The following is a 17,499-nucleotide window of genomic DNA, read 5'->3' on the forward strand; positions in this document are numbered from 1 at the left end:
TCTGCCTGCCCAGCTCACTTCTCCCTCCCGGCTGCCTGCCTCTGTCCCAAGCCCGCCACCTGCCCTCACGGCCATCCATGCTAACAGAGCCTCTGTGCTGACGGCTCCGCCACACATTGCAGCTGCCCGGCCCTGACCCTGCCTAGATGCGCAGCTTCTCCTTTCTATCCATGGCCACTGAGATGTTAGAGCGTGGGCGGGGGGGAGGGGGCGCCTGCTCAAGCCCACACTTGCTGCTGCTGCTGCTGTGGGACCCTTGGGTGCCTCTGTCCACGGTGACTACTGCCAAGGCCTGGGCACCCTGCTCCCTGGCATCGTGCCTCAGTCATCCGCTGCCTCAGTTCCATTCTTAATCTCCCCTTCCCCTTGTTGGCAAGCTCTGTAGCAAACCCAGGGCGCCCCCTGCCTTCCCCTGCCCTGCTACCCTCTCCTCCGCCCATGCCCAGCCCCCGGCCTCCTCCCTTGCGCCCCGTGCTTCTTGCCATCCTGTGCTCTCTGCTGCCTGCCTCGACTCTGCTGCCCTCCATCCTGGCTGCTCACGGCACGGCCTTCCCTCTGGCGCTTCCATTCTCTCCATCCTCACAGCGGCGACCTTCTGTTTTCTTTCCGTTGTTTCCGTGGCGACCTCACTTGCACCATTGTCCCTGAGACGGCCTCAAGACACGTCCGTCTCTGTGGGTGTATCTTGGGACCTCCCCTCTCATCATTGCTGTTGGGGCCTCCCCTCTTCTCCCTCATCGTCCTCCCCAGCAGCGACATGCTTGCTCGAGGGCGAGCCCCTATGTCCTGCCTGCTCTGTGGCTAGTGACCCCCCACTGGACATGGTTGTGCTGTCCCCAGTCTCTCCTGTGACTTCATGTGCTCATTTCGTTGCTGCTCTTGCCCCAGTTCCTGTCCGCATGGGGAGGTGCCCCTCTGGGCTCCCAGGGGTCCTCTGGTGGTTGGGGCCTCTTGGCTCACAATCTGGCTGGGGTGGGCTGCACCCCACTCCCCCCAAACCGGCTCTTCTGTCTGGGGACCCGGTGGCAGCAGTCCCATCCACCTTCCTCCTCCCTGGGCCAAAGGGGCAGAGGGCTGTGGCGGTCCGGGCTGTGGAGCCCAGGAGGGGATGGGGCGGTGCCGCCTGTGGAGCTGCTGGGTGGCACTTTGCTCTCCGGCGGCTCTTTTGCCCGGTTCTCCTTGTTCCCTCTGGCCTTGCTTTCTCCCACGCTGCAGTTGTGGCCCTGTGTCCCCTCGCTGTGCCCTTGGCTTCTGGCAGCCTGGGAGAACGGGAGGGATGGGGCCTGGGCTGCTGAGTGGCGAACATACCATTCCCTGCTGAGGTGGACGCTTGGCCTGTGTCTGCCCAGCAGGTGCCGCTGCCGCCCGCCGCCGCCGCCGCCGCCTCCTCCTCCTCCTGGTCCTCCTCCTTCTCCTCCTCCTCCTCCTCGTCCTTCTCCTCTTCCTCGTCCTTCTCCTTCTCCTCCTCCTCCTCCTCCTCCTCCTCCTCTTCATCCCGCTGCCGCCGCTCCCCAGGCGCCTGGGTCTCTGCCCTCACCGGTGCTGACCGACTTGTGCGGGGCTTGAGTATAACTTGCCAAAATCTTTATTCTTTCGATATTTGCAGATATGTGCCACTGTTTCCAACTTTTCATCAACAAAAAGGCCTTTCCAACTCCTTCCAAATTAGAAGACCAGTTGGTGACACACAGCACCTCTGGACATGCCCCCTGTGCGGGGCCGGAGGCGGGCCGGGCCCTGGGACTGCTCTCAGATGAGAAGCGGCCGCCGAGCTCCCCACTCCAGAGACCCACGGGAACCTTTGTAACTAACCCCACCCCCAGGGAAGGCTAGGAGCGCCGGAGCCCGCGCTGGGGGCTGCCGGGGACCAGGCCCGGCCGGACGCTGCAGGCTCGCTGCATGGAGAAGAAGGCAGCTCGGCCCCACGCCCGGCGCTGGCCAGCGCGACGAGGCCCAGAGGGGCGGGGGAGTCCAAGCCCGCCCGGCCCGGCTGCTCCTGGGGGGCGCTTTCCTGCCCCTCCCCTCCTCTGCTCCTTCCTGCATGGACCTCTGCCGTTCCTGCTCCTGCTCCGGAAGCCGCCGCCGCCGCCGCGCTTGCCTTGCCCCCTCTTTTTGGCCTCCCCCTATTTCCTAGGATCCGCATTCGGGTGGACTCTGCCCCAGGAGCTTGACAGGGTGCAGGGCCTCTTCTGGCCTCTCTCCTCTCTCTGTCCATCCACTGTGCCCCTTGGGCCACGCCGACGCGCTCGGTGCCACGTGCCGTGTGGTGTCTGTGCCGCAGACGGGCCATCTGCCCCCTCACTTGTGGACTTTGCGCTCCCGGTTGTCGCGCCCTGTGCTCCCGACCAGCAGCCCCACCGTCCACCTCCTCGCCCCCGCTTCTCTTACGCCCCCGCCCCGGGCGTGCTCCTCGCGCCCTCGGCCTCTCTGTCCTTGCTCTTTTGTAAGGGGCGGGCCCGGCTCAGTGACCTGTGCTGCTGTGTATGGTGCCGTGTGTAAGAATAAACCCGTTGGAATACTCGTGGTCTCAGTTCCTTCCCGTCCCGCCGCCCCGGCCCGACCCACTGCTAGGGCTGCCCAGGAGGAGGGAGGCAGGAGGGAGGCCGGGAAGTCCAGGTGGGCAGCTCTCGGCAGACCCTGGGCCTCTTTAACACGCCTCTTGTTTTCTCTTCCAGTCTCGGAAGGGTGCTGACCTGGACCGGGAGAAGAAGGCTGCCGAGTGCAAGGTGGACAGCATCGGGAGCGGCCGCGCCATCCCCATCAAGCAGGTCAGCGCCTCCCTTCCCGTGTGCTCCAGGGCTCAGAATGAGGCGCAGGAATGTGGCGCTCCCTGGGGCCTCTTCTCAGGCCTCTGTGATGGGGGGGATGGCATCAGAGGCCAGCACCGCCCTCCTAGGCGGAGTCCTTAACAAGGGACTGACTCTCCAGTGAGAAGGCGCCTTCTCTGCGCCGCCACCTTCTGGCCACCAGCTCTGCCTGTACCTTCTGATCACCACCGGAGGGCAGCAGAGAGCTACCTGCCGTGTTCAGCCAGGCGCTCAGCCTGTCCCGCTGGTTCTGGAGTTGGGTCTGGAGAGGGTTGAGTGGCTCTCTAAGGAAAACGAGGAGCCTGCGTGGAAGGGGATACTGAGGGCTAGTCCAGCGCTAGGTTCTGTTGGCATGGTTTTGTTAATAAGGGCCTCTGTTCGTCTTTAAAGAAAAAAGTTGAGAGACCACCTCCTCACCTCTCCCACCTCCTTTCTAGTCAGTCCTGGGGGCCCTGGGCCTGCCTTCTTCCACACCTCCGGTCTTGGATTCCTGCAGTGGACACGGCATTGCCCCACGGAGGGCGTCTCTGATGTGTTGAGCCAGAGCTGCTGGGGTGGAATGGGGAGGCATGTCTTTGGTGTGTGGGCAAGAGCCTGAGGAGCTGGGGTGCCTGTAAGAACGGGGGCACTTGGCACAGAATTTCTTGGGATCTGGTGGTTGGAGAGACCATGTGCATAGGCAGCTGCACTGCCGCGTTTTGACCACAGAGGCGGCTCATGTGGCCACAGCACCTGAGCCCGGCGTGGCAAGGCCTGCGGTCAGGTGTGGCTCTCCTGGGCTGGGACTCATGGGCAGTGTGACTGCTTGTGGGGAGAGGCCAGTCGGTGTGACCAGGATTCATTCGTTAAGGCTAGGGGTTTCTGACCCCCAGCGAAAGTCCATTTAGAATGAAGAGTCCCAAGCAGAGTAGTGTCCCAGAGGGCAAGGTCCCACAGGGTCCCATGTGGTGATCCGTATTGTTTCCACTCACCCCTCTCTTGAAATGTTCATTGCATTTATGTCTGGCAGTGACCACCCCAGTTGGGCCAGACTACTGGGAGGCCCCCTGGAAAGCCAAGAGCACAGTGACAGCAGCCAGAGGCTTCCCTGTTCGTGGAGTGCGTGTGTATGCGTGTCTTTGTGCAGGATCAGACCCTGCACAAACCTGTTGCTCATTTGATCCCCTCTCTCCGGGCACCTCCTTTGTGGGGGCCCCTGCTAGGTGATGCCCTGTGCTTTGCGCGTAGGCTCCTCAGCTCCCTGCTTGGAGATGGGGAGTGCAAGGGAGGGCATGGGTGGTGAGTGGGTGTGTAGACACACTTCACCGAATTCACTACAAAAATGGGACCACTTTCCTTGGGGTCCTCCGTGCTCCCTTTCCTCACTGGTCATCAGGGGCTGACTTACTTGTTCTCCGAATCCCTCACGTGGGAAGGAAGGAGAGATGTTGGGTTGGGGAGGAAGCCCGGTGAACTTGAACCTGGGGTTCTGGTCCAGTCTTAGAGTTAGTAGGTCACTTGGGTGTTTTCACCCCTAAATCTCAGGGACGCTCAGTAGGAAGGCCCTCTAGCTGCACAGCCCAGAGTGGTGCTGCCAGCTGGGGGCAGGTGTCAGAGGCCTGTGCCTGATGCAGTGACACCCTTTAGGGGGTGCCTGCTCCTTCCCGTTCTGTAACGATCGCTTGCTAGGGGCGGGGCGCGTCCTTTCTCTTCTTCCAGCCTGGTGGCCATTCCTGGCGCTTCCCCGCTGCCGCCGGTCCAGCCCCGCCAGATCTGCAGCCCCTCCTTGCTCCGCCCTCCTGTCCCGTTCTCCCGGTTCTGTTCCTTCCCCTCCCCCCCAGCTCCTGCTGGGTGTGGAGATTGCATTTCAGTTGCCATTTGCATTCCCAATCAATCCGGACTCCGCAATTAAGTCGGCTGGCGGAGCTGGGAGGGAGGCGGCGGCGGGAACGGGTCCTCTGGGGGCTGTCGCCTCCGCGCCTCTGCGCCGTTCCCATTCCGCCCCAGATTGCTTCCTGCTCCGCCGTGCGCAGCCGGCCGGCCGGGGAGGGTGCAGGAACCCCTGTAGCTTCTTTGGAGAGGGAGTGGGAAGAGGCGCGGGCTAGGCGGATTTCCTCCTGTCCGCTTCCCGGGAGCGGGCGGGTGAGTGGGGCGGGGCGCCCCCGGCTAACGAGCGTCATTACAGCGGCTCCCCCGCCTCCGCCTGGGGAGGGCGCTGCCGAGGACGAGGACGGGGGCGTTCAGGGTGGAGGAGGGACCGCCGCCCCGATCACATTCTCTGCGAGGAGGGAGGAGCCACACGTGTCTGGGTCGGAAAGGTGCGGAGACCCCTTCCCACCCTGACTGTCGGAGAAACCGCGCGCAGTGCAGGCCTTGAGCAGCTGCACCTTCCAGGCCGCTGGAGATGGGAGCAGAGCGGGGCGGGGCGGGGCGGGGCCGGCCGTGGAGTCTCCTGCTGAAGGCTGGGAAAGGCTGGGAGAGGCTGGGAGAGGGAGGCACGCCTAGTGGGGTGAGGGGAGTCGGGACAGGGGCGGGGAGCCGGGTCCATCCCTCACACTTGGTTATTCCTTTGGTTTGTGTGCTGGGGGCGGGGCGGGGGGGATTGGGGATGACTCCAAGGCATCTCCAGAGCCCGAGGGCCTTAGAGCCTTGGAGCACGCTAGTCCCGTGACTGGTCGCAGCGGGAGAGGGAATAGCTGACTGCTTCTGAGCTTTCAGTGTACCTGGTCCCTGGCCAGTGACAGGAATACCACACCCAGAGGCAGGCCACCAAGGCCCAGCCCACCTGGAAGACTCCTTCACAGACCACGAGGCAGGGCCCACTTGGCTTGTGGAAGGTCGCCTTAGTGCCGCTGGTCTTCACAAACCCCTTTTGAGGATAGAGTCTCCCAGGCCAAGGGGGCCAGGTAGCAGGATGTGCCTGCACATGGCCTAGTACTTCAACTCGCAGCCCGCATGCTCGCACCTCCGGCAATGGCATTTGGCCCTGGCGTGGCCGGAGGAGAAGCAGCAAGAATGTGAAACGTGCTGGAAAGTCGGCAATTGATGTCACAGCTGCTGGGGCCGCTGGAAGTGGGTGCCCTTTCTGGCCTCCACCTCACCTTCTGTTGGGGAGGGGAGAGGTTCAGGAAACGGGAATCCCTTATCCTAATTGCATCCATCTAGGGCTTAGCCTTCTATTAGGAAGAACTTAGAGGAGGAAGGTGCAGTTGAATCCAGTATTTACCCCCCACCCTTGGGCATCAGGACCACGAGCTGCAGACTAGGGACTACTGTTTCCTTGTGCCTGCATCTCTTAGTCCCCGTGTTGTTGGCTGTCTTCCGGCCGGGCCCTCCGTTCCTAAAGGAGATGCCATCGCAGGGCCGCTTCCCTCTCTGGGTGCCCCCTCCTCTAAGTATGGGCACAGTCCACTTTTTCAAGTGTCCCTGCTGGGGGTGCTGCCCCTTCCGCTCTCCCAGCTGAGGGTGAGCCCCACACTCAGCCCCCCGTTTGTGGATCTACCTGTGCCCCTGTTCCCCCTATGGGATTTTTGCCTTGAAGTCTCCAGGGAGCACTGTCTCTTCTCAGCCCTCTTGAGTTGGGGGTTTTGGAGGATGGGGGGCCACGGATGGTGATGCTGGTCCTGGATCTGCCCGGGTCTCCATCGTGGTGCTCCTTGGTCCTGAATGACCCCCGCCTCCCATTCCCAGCTGTTGCCTTGTGTGTGTTGTTTAAGGGAGAGAACCTGAGCCAGTGAGGGCATCTTTAGAGGGTTCTCACTACAGGAGTAGGTTTCTTCTGGGAAGGAGGCCACAGCTGTGGTTGAGCATCGTCTCCTTCTATCTTCCTAGTGGGGTCTACCTCCTGCATTCGTCATCTGACAGCCAGGGTTTTGGGGGGCTTTTCCCCAGTTCTTCCAACATATGTTTACTGGGTGTCAGCTGTGGCCCAGGCCCTGTCCCCGGGGCAGGCTCCTTGTTGTGGCACTTTCGCTCATCCTTCTAGCCATCCAGCCTCTGCGTTCAGCGAGTCTCACTGGCTTACGCAGGAAGGGTGGTTGCTGGGAGGGAAGGCTGGGTCTTCCTGCTGCCTGGCTTGGTGGTCTGGGGGATGCTTGGGACAATTAGGGGATTTTCTGTCCTATTATGGAGCTACCACAGGGGGTGGAAGGCCAGGACCTTACCAAAATCTCTGCTGTTTTGACCCTTGGAGCCTCCTGGGGAGGAGCATCACTGGTGACCACTATCTACACCCCTGAGCGTCTACTCCTGACCATCTATACCCCTGACTGTCTACACCTCCGATCATCTACACCCGACGGTCTACACCCCTGACAGGCTTCTCCTGTCAAGGTGGCTCCACACACTGGGGAGGGAAGATGCCCACCTGCCAGAACAGCGGTCCAGCTGCTTCCTGATGGATGATGGGGGAGACCCAAGTTCTGGGGAAGGACTGGTCTAAGGGGCCTTCCCAAGTTCACTGATAGGTCCTTAAAGGCTGCTTTGCTCAAAGTGGCCCAGGAGAAGTGGGGAGGGAGGAGGGCATTGCCTAATGACATCGTGACCTCCTCATGCCCTATGACCTGGGGGGCTGGCTCCTGGTTTCTGATCAGACCTCTGTTCTCAGGGGATCCTGCTGAAGCGGAGCGGCAAGTCCCTGAACAAGGAGTGGAAGAAGAAGTACGTGACACTCTGTGACAACGGGCTGCTCACCTATCACCCCAGCCTGCATGTGAGTCTGGGAGGAGGAGCCTCCTGGGGGAGTATGGGATGGGGATAGAGGGAGGATAACAGAATGCGGGCAGCGGACAGGCTCCAGGACGGATGGGAAGCAGACCTTAGTGATTTCGAATGGATCATCCCTGGAGAAGGAACCTCACACTGGCAGCTTGGGACATGCACAAGACCTGGCTGGCCCCTCCCTTGCCCTCTGGGCGGTCAAGCTCTATATCCGACTTTCCAGTTGTTTAAGGTGGGGGATTCGACCACTTCCACAGAATTTCTAGTTGGGGGTGCCGATGTTGCCCAGCAGTTGTGTTGAGCTGGGCAGTGCCAGTGGGGAGCTGTGGGCTTCTGGGCCTGGGATGGTGGAGGACCAGGGCTGTTGAGAATGGGCTAGAGCCTCGGGCAGTCCTCCTGGGAGGAGAGCGAGGGTGGCCTTGTCTGTGGTTAGGAAGGGTCTGGTGGCCGTGTGGCCTGTGTCCCAGCTGGGGGGTGTTGTGGTGACTGGAGTGGCCCCTGTGCAGCTCCCCCACCCTTCTTTCCTCCCCTCCCCTCATCGCGTGGCTGCAGCACACAGCTGTCACCGGAATTCATCTCTGTCACCACCCCACTGTGGGGCTAATGAGTTCTCCTGTGAAGCCCCTCGAGCACAGCGCGTGCCCCCCACCCCGCCCTGTCCCGGCCCAGAAGCTCTGGGCCTGCCTCTGAATCCGCCCAAGGTGTCAGGAAGGCCTGACCCAAGAGGTGCTGGGTCCCTGTGTCCTGGCCATCACCCAGGCCCGAGAGCACCGCCCAGACAGCCCTGCGGAGAAAACTTGCAGAGAAGGCCTGGCCCTCCTGGGCTTCTGGGTATCTGACCATCCTTAGGCAATGGTCCTCCCCCTCAACTCGGGACAATGCCAGTCAGCCGCTCGCCCTTCCTAACACGCCTTACTCCACAGGGCAGGGCCTGGTACCTGGGAGACTGGAGGAGAGAGCACCCACATTCAGTGCAGCCGGCTCCTGAGCTCCCGCCCAACCCCCCCACCTCCCCACCACGGGCACAGACCTTGTCCCACTCGCGAGTCCTTGCGAGGCAATGAGAGGCAGCCAGGCCTGCTGGGAAGAGCGCTGACGACAGAGGCAGAAAGTATCGTAAGAGGCCAAAGGGTGCTCTGCGGGTACCAGGCTTTGTTGCTGTGTACAGAGCCCTACACTAAAGGAAGGGCCGGAAGACAAGGGGAGCCCCAGTATTTCCCTGTTGAAAGGCTCCAAGGCTTTCAGGGCCACTCACAGACAGGAAGTCCCAGGTAGGAGTGCTGAGGCCAGGAGACCGCACCAGCATCTTCTAAGTCCCAGCCTGCGGTGTTTCACGGCTGACACCAGGCAGCTTAGCCGTGCCCTCTGCTCATGTCCAGCTGCCCATCTCGGTGGCGGAGCTTGGGAATGGGCCTGTTTGAAATGTCCGTTTCCCCACCTGTGTGGAGCTGCCTTTCCCCTTCCCCCTTTGCCCGGTTCTTACCTGCTCCTTTCTGTTTTATGTGACCCTAGCTTGGTGCACTCCCTGTGCCCTCTGCCAACAGCGGAGGCAGCGAGGATGAAGAGGAGTGGCAGAGGGTGTCTTGGATATGGAAGAAAGTGTGGGTTGTGGGGTTGGGCTGGGTTTTGGTTTCAGTAGAGGAAACACAGCCAGCTGGAGAGCAGAGCTCAGGGGGGTTGGTGGCTTTTCAGAGTCACCTGGCTGGTGGCTGAGCTAAGACTTGGACCCATGACTTTGGCTCTGAGCATTACCCAGATTTTTCTGCACTTGCCAAGAGCACCTCCCTCTGGGGCTGGCTGAGAGTCATGTAAGACTTAATAGCAGGGTGAGTGTTGTCAAGGAGGGAGTTGGGCTTGCCTGCCTGGGGCTAGGGTGGGCGTCTGAGCCCCCCGGGAGTGCCCCTCCATGCCGCACTTGTTGCGCTGTGTGAGTTCTTAGAATTCACCCTGGAAGGCCAGGCCTGGAAGTCCTGGCACCCAGATCCTGTCACAGGCCCCGAAGCATACTTGGCTACACACGGTGCAAAAGCACGAGTGGAGGCAGGGCCGGTCGTGGCTCCGTGCGCTCACAGCTCTCCGTGGAGCTCTGGCACAGCCCGCTTCACTTCGTGTCACGCCGCCACCACTCCCGCCACGCTTTCCCTCCCTCCGGGGCTACCGCCTCGCCTCCTTCATCAACCCTGGCCACCTTCTTCCAGCCTGAGCACGCTCTTCAGTTGCCAGCAGTGAGCAGGCCACCTCCCTACCTGTGAGCAGCCACTTCTCTCTGGGGCTCTTCAAACCCTAAACCCTGGCAGGAAGCATGTCGAGGAAGGAGCTCCGGCAACTCCAGAGGCTCCGACAGAACTCTGGGCTGAGCCTGGCTCTCCTCTCCAGCAAGGGTCTCGCCTGAGCCCCAAGGGCATTGGGACTGGTGACTCACCTATGGATGGGGGCCGGAGGGACAGGACACACAGAGGATGAGTTCTTGGGCCAGCCCTGAGCCCCGCGCCCGATTCTCGCCTGGCCCAAGAGAGCCCGCCACAGCCTCCCCCATTTTGCAGCCAGCGGAGCCATTCACACAATCACCTTCTGTTAATTCTATCTGCAACATCAATTAAATTGTTTGTAGAAACTAATTGAATGTGGCTTAATCACACATCTTAATAGCTTTCCACGCTCTGAACTCGTTGTTAATTCCAGTAATAAAACGAGATGAGAACGCTGGCTGGGTAATTAGCGAGGAGGCTGGGGAAGAAATTGCTGTTTGATGGTGGGTAATAAAGGCAGCCGTGGTGACCGCTCTCCTGAGCAGCCGCCACCGCCACCATGCTCCCTGTTCTGCTGACGGAGGGAAACGCTGCTGCCTGTCTGAGGTTCCCATCCCTGCTGATGCTCCTCAAGCTTCTCTCTGCTCTCCTCCGGGCCCAGGCTCCTGGGTTGCCTGGGCACGAGGGCACGGAATCCGGGGCTGTGGGTGCCGGCCTGCCCTGGGAATGCGGAGTGTCTGGCTGGTGCCGTCAGAGATGCTGAAGTTGGGCCGTCCTTTCCCATGAGGCCAGTTTCTGGCACCTTAGCTCTGAACAGAGTCCCCCTGTGCAACTCTTCTTCTTGGCATGGGGTCAGCTTTTCCTGCCATGTCCCAGCCTGGGCATCCCAGGGCCGTCGTGGGGCCTGAAAACTGTTGCAGCTGCTGTGACCTCCTTGTGAACTAGAGCAGCCCAAGCCCCTCCCCTAAGGAGAGACTGCAGCTGTGCCTTTGGCCCAGCCAGCTGTTGACTGTTGTCTGTAGTAGCCGATGTAAGATGTGATTGTGTACAGGGACTGCCGACGGGGACCAGGGACGGGAAGCTGAGTCTGTGGGATGCAAGTGGAGAGGGGGTGAGGCAGTGAAGTCATTGAGTGGACACTGGGCTGAAAGCAAGACAGAGGGCCGGCGGGGCCAGTGGCGTGCAGCCCAGCATGCTGGAGAAGGATGGATGGAGGTATGCTGGGAGGGCAGGAGGGGCTCCTGGGTCTGCTTCCTTCCCAGCCACCTTGGCAAGGCCCCAAGCTGTGGGCAGAGTCCTGCTTGTCAAAGAGGTCCTGCCTAGGCGGGAGGCTGCGCACTGATTTTCGGTTGTGTCGTTCTGTGGTTCTGGGACAATGAACAAGACTTTAGCGCCTGTGTGCTTGGGGCCAGGCACTTGGTACTGTCCCTCACAGAGGACTGGGGTGGCAGGAGGGCACAGGTAAGCCCAGGGCTGCCAGGAGCAGCTGTGGCAGGGAGTGCGGGCTCCTTCCTGAACACACCTTCTAGACGTGGCTCCTCTGCTCTGGTTGGTTACTCCTCTGGTCCTCTTCCTGAAGGGCTGTCTGCCTGGGAAGATGCCATAGCCACCTTGAGAATGCAGGCGACTGCAGGCTCGGTGAGACCCACAGGGCTGGACCTGGGCAGGGAGGCCGCGTGCTGACACCAGGCCTTTCCACCATTCCCCTGCTGACACGGAGCTGTGGGTGACGTCCAGCCCAGCCACAGAAGTGCAGGCGGAGGCTGGTGTTTGGCGCCTCTTTCCTCCGTCTAGCTGGTAACCTCCTCACCTTCTCTTAGTGACCTGGGACCAGGTGACTCCTTGTCTACTTGATGTCCTCATTATTCCTGCCAGAGGGAGCCCTGGTGAGACTTCCTGTCCTTCCACTGCTTCCCAAGAGGCAGCAGGCCCCCTGGGCTCTTTTCAGCAGAGGACAGTGTCAGTTTTCCCTGGAGCTAACGGGGTGAGAAGATAGAGCCAGCCTGGCGGGAAAGTAGTCTGATGGCCAGAGCAGTAAAGGTGAAGGCTGGGCCCCTCAGGGTAGGAGGACCGTGTCTGGGAAGGCTCCTCGCACGGCCGCCCTCAGGATGCAGACATTCCAGAGGTGCTCACGGAGGTGAAAGGAGGAGCGGCTTTATGTCCAATCAATGTAATTCAGTCAGAAATTAAATCTGGCACCATCACCCAGGTTCTTCTCTCAGGAAGGGGCATAGACCCATGGAGAGGAATTTGTGCCACTTTACTGAGGGCATTAGCTGGGAATTGCCGTGGAGCTCAGGGACAGTGACAGGGACAAGGAAGCAGGAGACAACAGGCTGGGACAGCCCTTAGGACAGCGTCTGATACTAAACACTTGTCAGACAGTTTAAAGGGAAGCCTCTGGAGGAGAGGCTGGAAGCAGGAGGCCCAGTGGGGCTCCAGGCCAGGAAGCGGCAGGCCCCCACCCTCCCTCCCTGCACTCGGCCGTGGTGCTCCCTAAATGATGGGGGGAGTCCAAGCGCAAAGTGGCCCCCCATCTTCGGGGCCCTGACTTGAAAGCGGGGTGAGTCCCGGGCCCAGGACAGGCTGGAGGAAGCCTGCGCACAGGGTACAGGCTTGGGAATCTGAAAAACCTTGGCTTGAATCTGACTCTGCTACCGTTTAATTGTGTGTTCCTGAGCAGATAAGCCTTTCTAAGCCTCAGTTCCTTCATCTACAAAACAGGCACTACCTCCCTCAGGTGGTGAAGATTACGCGAGGTTATATGTGGAATGTATAAATACACTGCTGTAGGATGGTAAATACCCTGCACACGACAGGCAGATGACATGATGGTGATGACGATGACTGCCGCCAGGGAATCGGTGGTACCTGTGAGACCACCTGTTGCTGTATTCCGAAGTCCAGCAAAAAGAATCAGAGGCTTCCTTTTAAACTGTTCAACAAGTGTTTATTATCAGACACTGTCCTAAGGGCTGGGACTATTCTAGGCTTTGGAAGGTTCTTAATGCCCAGGTGGGGGCTGCAGTGCTTGGTGGCCACCCTGTCATCCATGTCCCCGAGTGTCTCCGCTCCCCTCCACAGCCAGGGGCTCTCCCTAAATCCCAGCCTGGCCCAGCACTTGGCCTGCTTTGTGCTGTTGCCTCCGAAGCCGTTGTTCCTGAGGGCCTGAGCCTCAGCGTTTAGCTCCAGGTCCTTAGCCGCCCCCAACTCTACCTCCCTCCTGGCAGAGTCCTCCCAGAGCTGCTTTGGGCACCATGGAGATCGAGGTGTAATCCAGACTCGGAGACATTCTGTGGCTTAGAATCCTGATTTTCAAGATTGGAGCCTTCCCTCTCTTCCCACAGCAGGGAGAGACCTAGGAGTTGCAAGGCTCAACGCTGGAGTGACTGCTGCTAACAAGTCTTCATCTGTGTCTCCCACCCGGCCTTTAGGATTACATGCAGAACATCCACGGCAAGGAGATTGACCTGCTGCGGACAACGGTGAAAGTGCCAGGGAAGCGCCTGCCCCGAGCCACACCTGCCACAGCCCCTGGCACCAGCCCCCGTGCCAACGGGCTGTCCGTGGAGCGGAGTAACACACAGCTGGGTGGGGGCACAGGTGAGGCGGCTGCTGAGGTGGGGGCTTGGGGGGTGGCTGCCTTGGAGCCAAGGCAAGCAGGCATTCTCGGCTTGGCTGCTTCTCAGCCTGGGCACAGGGTGCTGGCCAGCATCACACTTCAAGGTCATCTCAGCCAAAGACATGTGCCCTAATGCAGCTCTAGTGGAGTTAGTTGAGGTGGCAGCAAATGCTTAGACGAGCAGTTGACCTGGATGTCAGATGGGGCCAGGTAGTGTCATGTTTGGGCAGTGGTGCTGGTGGTCCTAGGCCCATCACTGCATCTGGATCCGAGGCAGGCGATGGGTGGGGGCAGTGCCTCTGGGTGCGTGGCCGGCATCTCAGCCAAGGTTGACGTATGGAGATGGGGGAGGCGGAAGGGGACGGAGCTCTCTGGGGTCAACCTGGTGCATATTCCCAGGCCTGAGTGGGAGGTGGGTCTCTGCTCAGAGAGGACTGAATTTAGACAGGAGCTGGAGGCAGGAAACTCCAGTGAAGAGCTGTTGTGTTCTTGCCTTTTCAACTGATAGTGCTGGCTCAGGTGAAAGGCCTCCTCTCCCCAGGGACTCCCTTCCTAGTGCCGCTTCATTCCTCCTCCTTTGGGCCCCCAGGCCCCGTGCTCTTCCAGGGTCCGTCCTTCCACACTCGTTTCCCTCGCTTCCAGAGCCCCTGGCTCCCAACTGCTTTCCGCCGAGACTTCAGTACCCCCGATGTTGCCCTAGACCATTGGATCTCATGTTCCCTGGGCCCAGTAACAGCTGCCCCCAACCCTGCCCTGCTGGTGCCATTCCTGTGCCCTGTCCCAGCAGTCAGCGCCTGGCAGCACAGGTCTGCAGCTGGGTGAGTCCCCTCCCTAGAGGGCCTGTGCTTGTCACAGTGAGGGGAGGGTGTGACAGACTTAGTGGACAGGTGGTTGGGGATACGAAGTCCCCTGGAATGGATGGGAGGACCCCAAACAATAAAGAATTGTCCCACTGACAACGCTGATGGGACTCCGCTGAGAAAGCCCAGGTTAGAGGGAAGGAAGGCGCAATGATGCCTCCAGGTGTGGTCCTTGTTGGAGGCAAGGCACCTGAAACAGGTGTGCTGGGCCCACTCTCACAGAAACACCTCGGACCAGGCCGAAGGCAGGGGAGTGGCCAGGGGGAGGGGCCTGACACAACTGCGACGTGCCCTATGCAGTGGCTGTCTCTGCATCAGGCCCCAGGTCGTCAGCAGCTCTGAAGTAGAGATTATTGTCCCCATTTTAATGAGGAAACAGAGGCTTGGCGTAGCTAACAAACTTGTCTGTAAATTCCACAGTAAGTGGGAGACCTAGGGTTCGACCTAATTGTTTCTGACTTGAAGAGCCATGTTCTTTCCTCTAAGCCACCCTGAGCTCAGAAAGGAAGCCTGTGAGGTGGATGGAGGGAAGGAAGGAAGCTAAGAAGGAGAAAGCACGCCACCACCCATCATGGGGCTGTGCCAGTGGGGGACCTTGAGCCTGCTGGGGGGTTGTACTGGCCTGATGGCAGGTCACATGCAGCCTTCAGCGCTCTGCCCGGAGAGTGGGTCAGAGCTGCAGGGAGCCCTCTGGCACCAGCCCCCAGGAGTCCCTTTGGTCAGCTTGGGGTTTCTCTTATCATTCCAAAAATGAGGAGCAGGCCCAAGTGAGTCCCTTTCCTTGATGGCAGGGAGCCAGAGGACAGCTGGGCTGTTGCCCTAGAGCAAGGGAAACGAGAAGACGCTGTCCTGTCCCGTTCCTGTCCCTGACATCCCTCACCTAGGAGGGGCAATGGCATGGAGGAGGCAGCCCCGTGCCCTGGCTCCTGTAATGACAGCGCCCACAAGCAGGAGCTCGCGGACGGTGCCCACCCAGCCCGCGTCCCGCTGCCGCATGCCGACACCGACACCGACCCTCATGCACACTCACACATGTCTCTCACTCACCGGGCGATGTTAACATCTCATTATCTTTGTTACTGTAATTACATTATCCGCTGCTTTATGCAGAATTATCCTCCGAGGACTAATTGATGGCTCCATGTTTAATTCATTAATCATTAGCATCAAATTCGACAATTACAGTGCACACTGATTGTGGGATTGCAGGCGTAATGAGGGGAGAATTAACAAAGGAAAGGGAAAGCACTTTCCCTCCCTCAGGATTTTGGGTCGGGGGCTTGGGGAGGAAGTTGGGCCTGTGGTGTCTTTGGATGGGGCTAGGGATGAGGGGGAATACGATTTGGAACCTGGAAGGGAATGAAAGCAGGGGTGAGGAGAAGCAAGGTGTCTGAGAAATGAGGGACCAAGTGTGCACCCCGGAAGGTTTCCTGAGGCAGGACCTGTGAGGGCGGAGAACAGGACGTAGGTAGGATTCTGAGGAGGCAGCATCTACATGTTTCTTCGGGGCCTGGAGATGGAGACTGGTCTGTAGCCTCCGTGCTGCATGTATGTGGCTAAGCACTTACTATGTGTCTGGTCCTGTTTGGGGTGTTGTGACAAATTCAAGAGGAACATAAAAGTTGCTCCCTGCCTTTAGGTGTCTCCCAGCGGCAGAGCTGTGGCACCCTGGGCCATTCCTTTACTTTTATGCGGCAGCTCGGTGCCGTCTCCCCATAGGCTTCCCCTCAGTACCACCGCCTGCAGGGCTGGTGTGAGACCTGGCACCTGCCCTTCTCCTGGCTGGGCCTCTGCCTGCTGTCTCCAGCTTTGGCCAGCTCCGGGCCTCTTCTCTGCTTTCCCACTAACCTCCAGCACCTGGCTGGCTCCTCTGCTTCAAGGTTCAAGCACCTCGGGTTTGGCCCCCCTGTTCTTAGACTGCCTAAGGCCATTTCTTTCTGGTCGCAGTCTTGGGTGGACTGAAGAAGGGGAAGGAAGCTTAGGCTCTCGGTGTTCCAACTCAGGCCTTGTAAGTGTCACAGGCCTCTGAGGCCCCGCGGCTGTTCCCAGAATCTTTCCAGCAGGGGCTCAGCCGGGCGCTCTGTCTTCCCTCCACTGCCGGCCGCCGCGCCTGCCCCAGCCTTAGCTTTCCTAGAGCTTTCGGTTCCCCCTGGCTCTGCCATTCTTCCCTGATGGGAAACGAAAGATTAATTTTCTCCAGCCCAACAGGATAATTACTAATACTAATTAGACATAATTACTTGAATTTGATACACTTATTTCTCGTCAGAATGGCAGTAAAGCTGAGGCAAAGCAAATGGCATATGTGGACTAGAATGGAGGGTGCAGGGGCCCAAGCCAGGAGGGGCCCCACAAGGAGCACTGCGGAGATGGGTGTCAGCACCACCCAGCTCGTTCCACAAGTTGGGAGATCTCTGATGCAGAGACCCCCCGCCCCGCTCCCTGACCACAGTGAGGGGACAGAGCTGTGGACCTTTCTGTTCATGGAGAGAGAAGGGTATGAAGATCTGGGGACAGGCTGCTTCCTAAGGCACACAGGGCCCCTGCGCGGCCTCTGGCTCTCCCAGAAGCTGGCCCGCCACCTGACGAACCCAGTGCCCTGCTGGAATGTCTCAGGCTCTGCCCTGCAGCCCTATTTTTAGGATAGTATCTTTGAGAATCCTCCCCTGCCCGGCCTCCCTTCCCAGTCTGACCCTTCCCGCCCCCAGGTGCCCCCCACTCGGCCAGCAGCACATCCCTGCACTCTGAGCGCCCCCTCAGCAGCTCGGCCTGGGCTGGCCCGCGCCCTGAGGGGCTGCACCAGCGCTCCTGCTCCGTTTCCAGCGCCGACCAGTGGAGTGAGGCCACCACTTCCCTGCCCCCAGGCATGCAGCACCCTGGTGAGTGGTGGCTCTGCTGCTTCCCACCTTTTCTGGGGCCCCAGTGACAGAGAGGAGGGGAACCGGGCAGCATTCTTGGCTTGGGAGGCTGCAGTGGGACAGTGTCCAGGCCAAGGGGTGGGGCCCAGCTGGGCCCTCCTGGGCTTGTCAGAGAGACCTTGCTTTGGGGCTAGTACTGACCTTGTCTTGGAAGCAGAGTAGGGGCACTGTCCCTTCTCCAGCCTCCACGTGCAGCCCATTTCCCCAGAGCCCCCGTCTGCCTGCAGCCCTGCCTGGGGCCGGCTCTAGAGGCCCGCCCTCTGCAGCTCCTCCTCCCCTTCGTCCCCAGGCGGCGCTGGTGGCGGCTCCCGCATCCCCATCAGCCCCCCGCGCAGTTAGCTCATC

General features: G+C 60.1%; 1 protein-coding gene across 10 annotated transcripts in view; it reads left to right on the forward strand.

Moving 5' to 3' along the window:
• The window catches only part of AGAP3 (ArfGAP with GTPase domain, ankyrin repeat and PH domain 3), a 58,295-nt gene that overhangs the window by 35,059 nt on the left and 5,737 nt on the right, over window positions 1–17,499 (forward strand). For 5 of the 10 annotated variants that reach the window (XM_063726204.1, XM_063726205.1, XM_024250312.3 and 2 more), the window contains 3 exons: window positions 2,676–2,768; window positions 7,393–7,497; window positions 13,189–13,357. In XM_063726204.1, coding sequence (XP_063582274.1) covers window positions 2,676–2,768; window positions 7,393–7,497; window positions 13,189–13,357 — 367 coding nt within the window. Of the gene's footprint in view, window positions 1–1,606; window positions 2,519–2,675; window positions 2,769–7,392; window positions 7,498–13,188; window positions 13,358–16,944; window positions 17,116–17,499 lie in introns of those variants that run through there. The other 5 variants (XM_063726203.1, XM_024250310.3, XM_024250316.3 and 2 more) reach the window with 2 other exon arrangements.

The sequence above is a fragment of the Pongo abelii genome, chromosome 6 (assembly GCF_028885655.2).
Source record: "Pongo abelii isolate AG06213 chromosome 6, NHGRI_mPonAbe1-v2.0_pri, whole genome shotgun sequence".
Lineage (NCBI taxonomy): Eukaryota > Metazoa > Chordata > Mammalia > Primates > Hominidae > Pongo > Pongo abelii.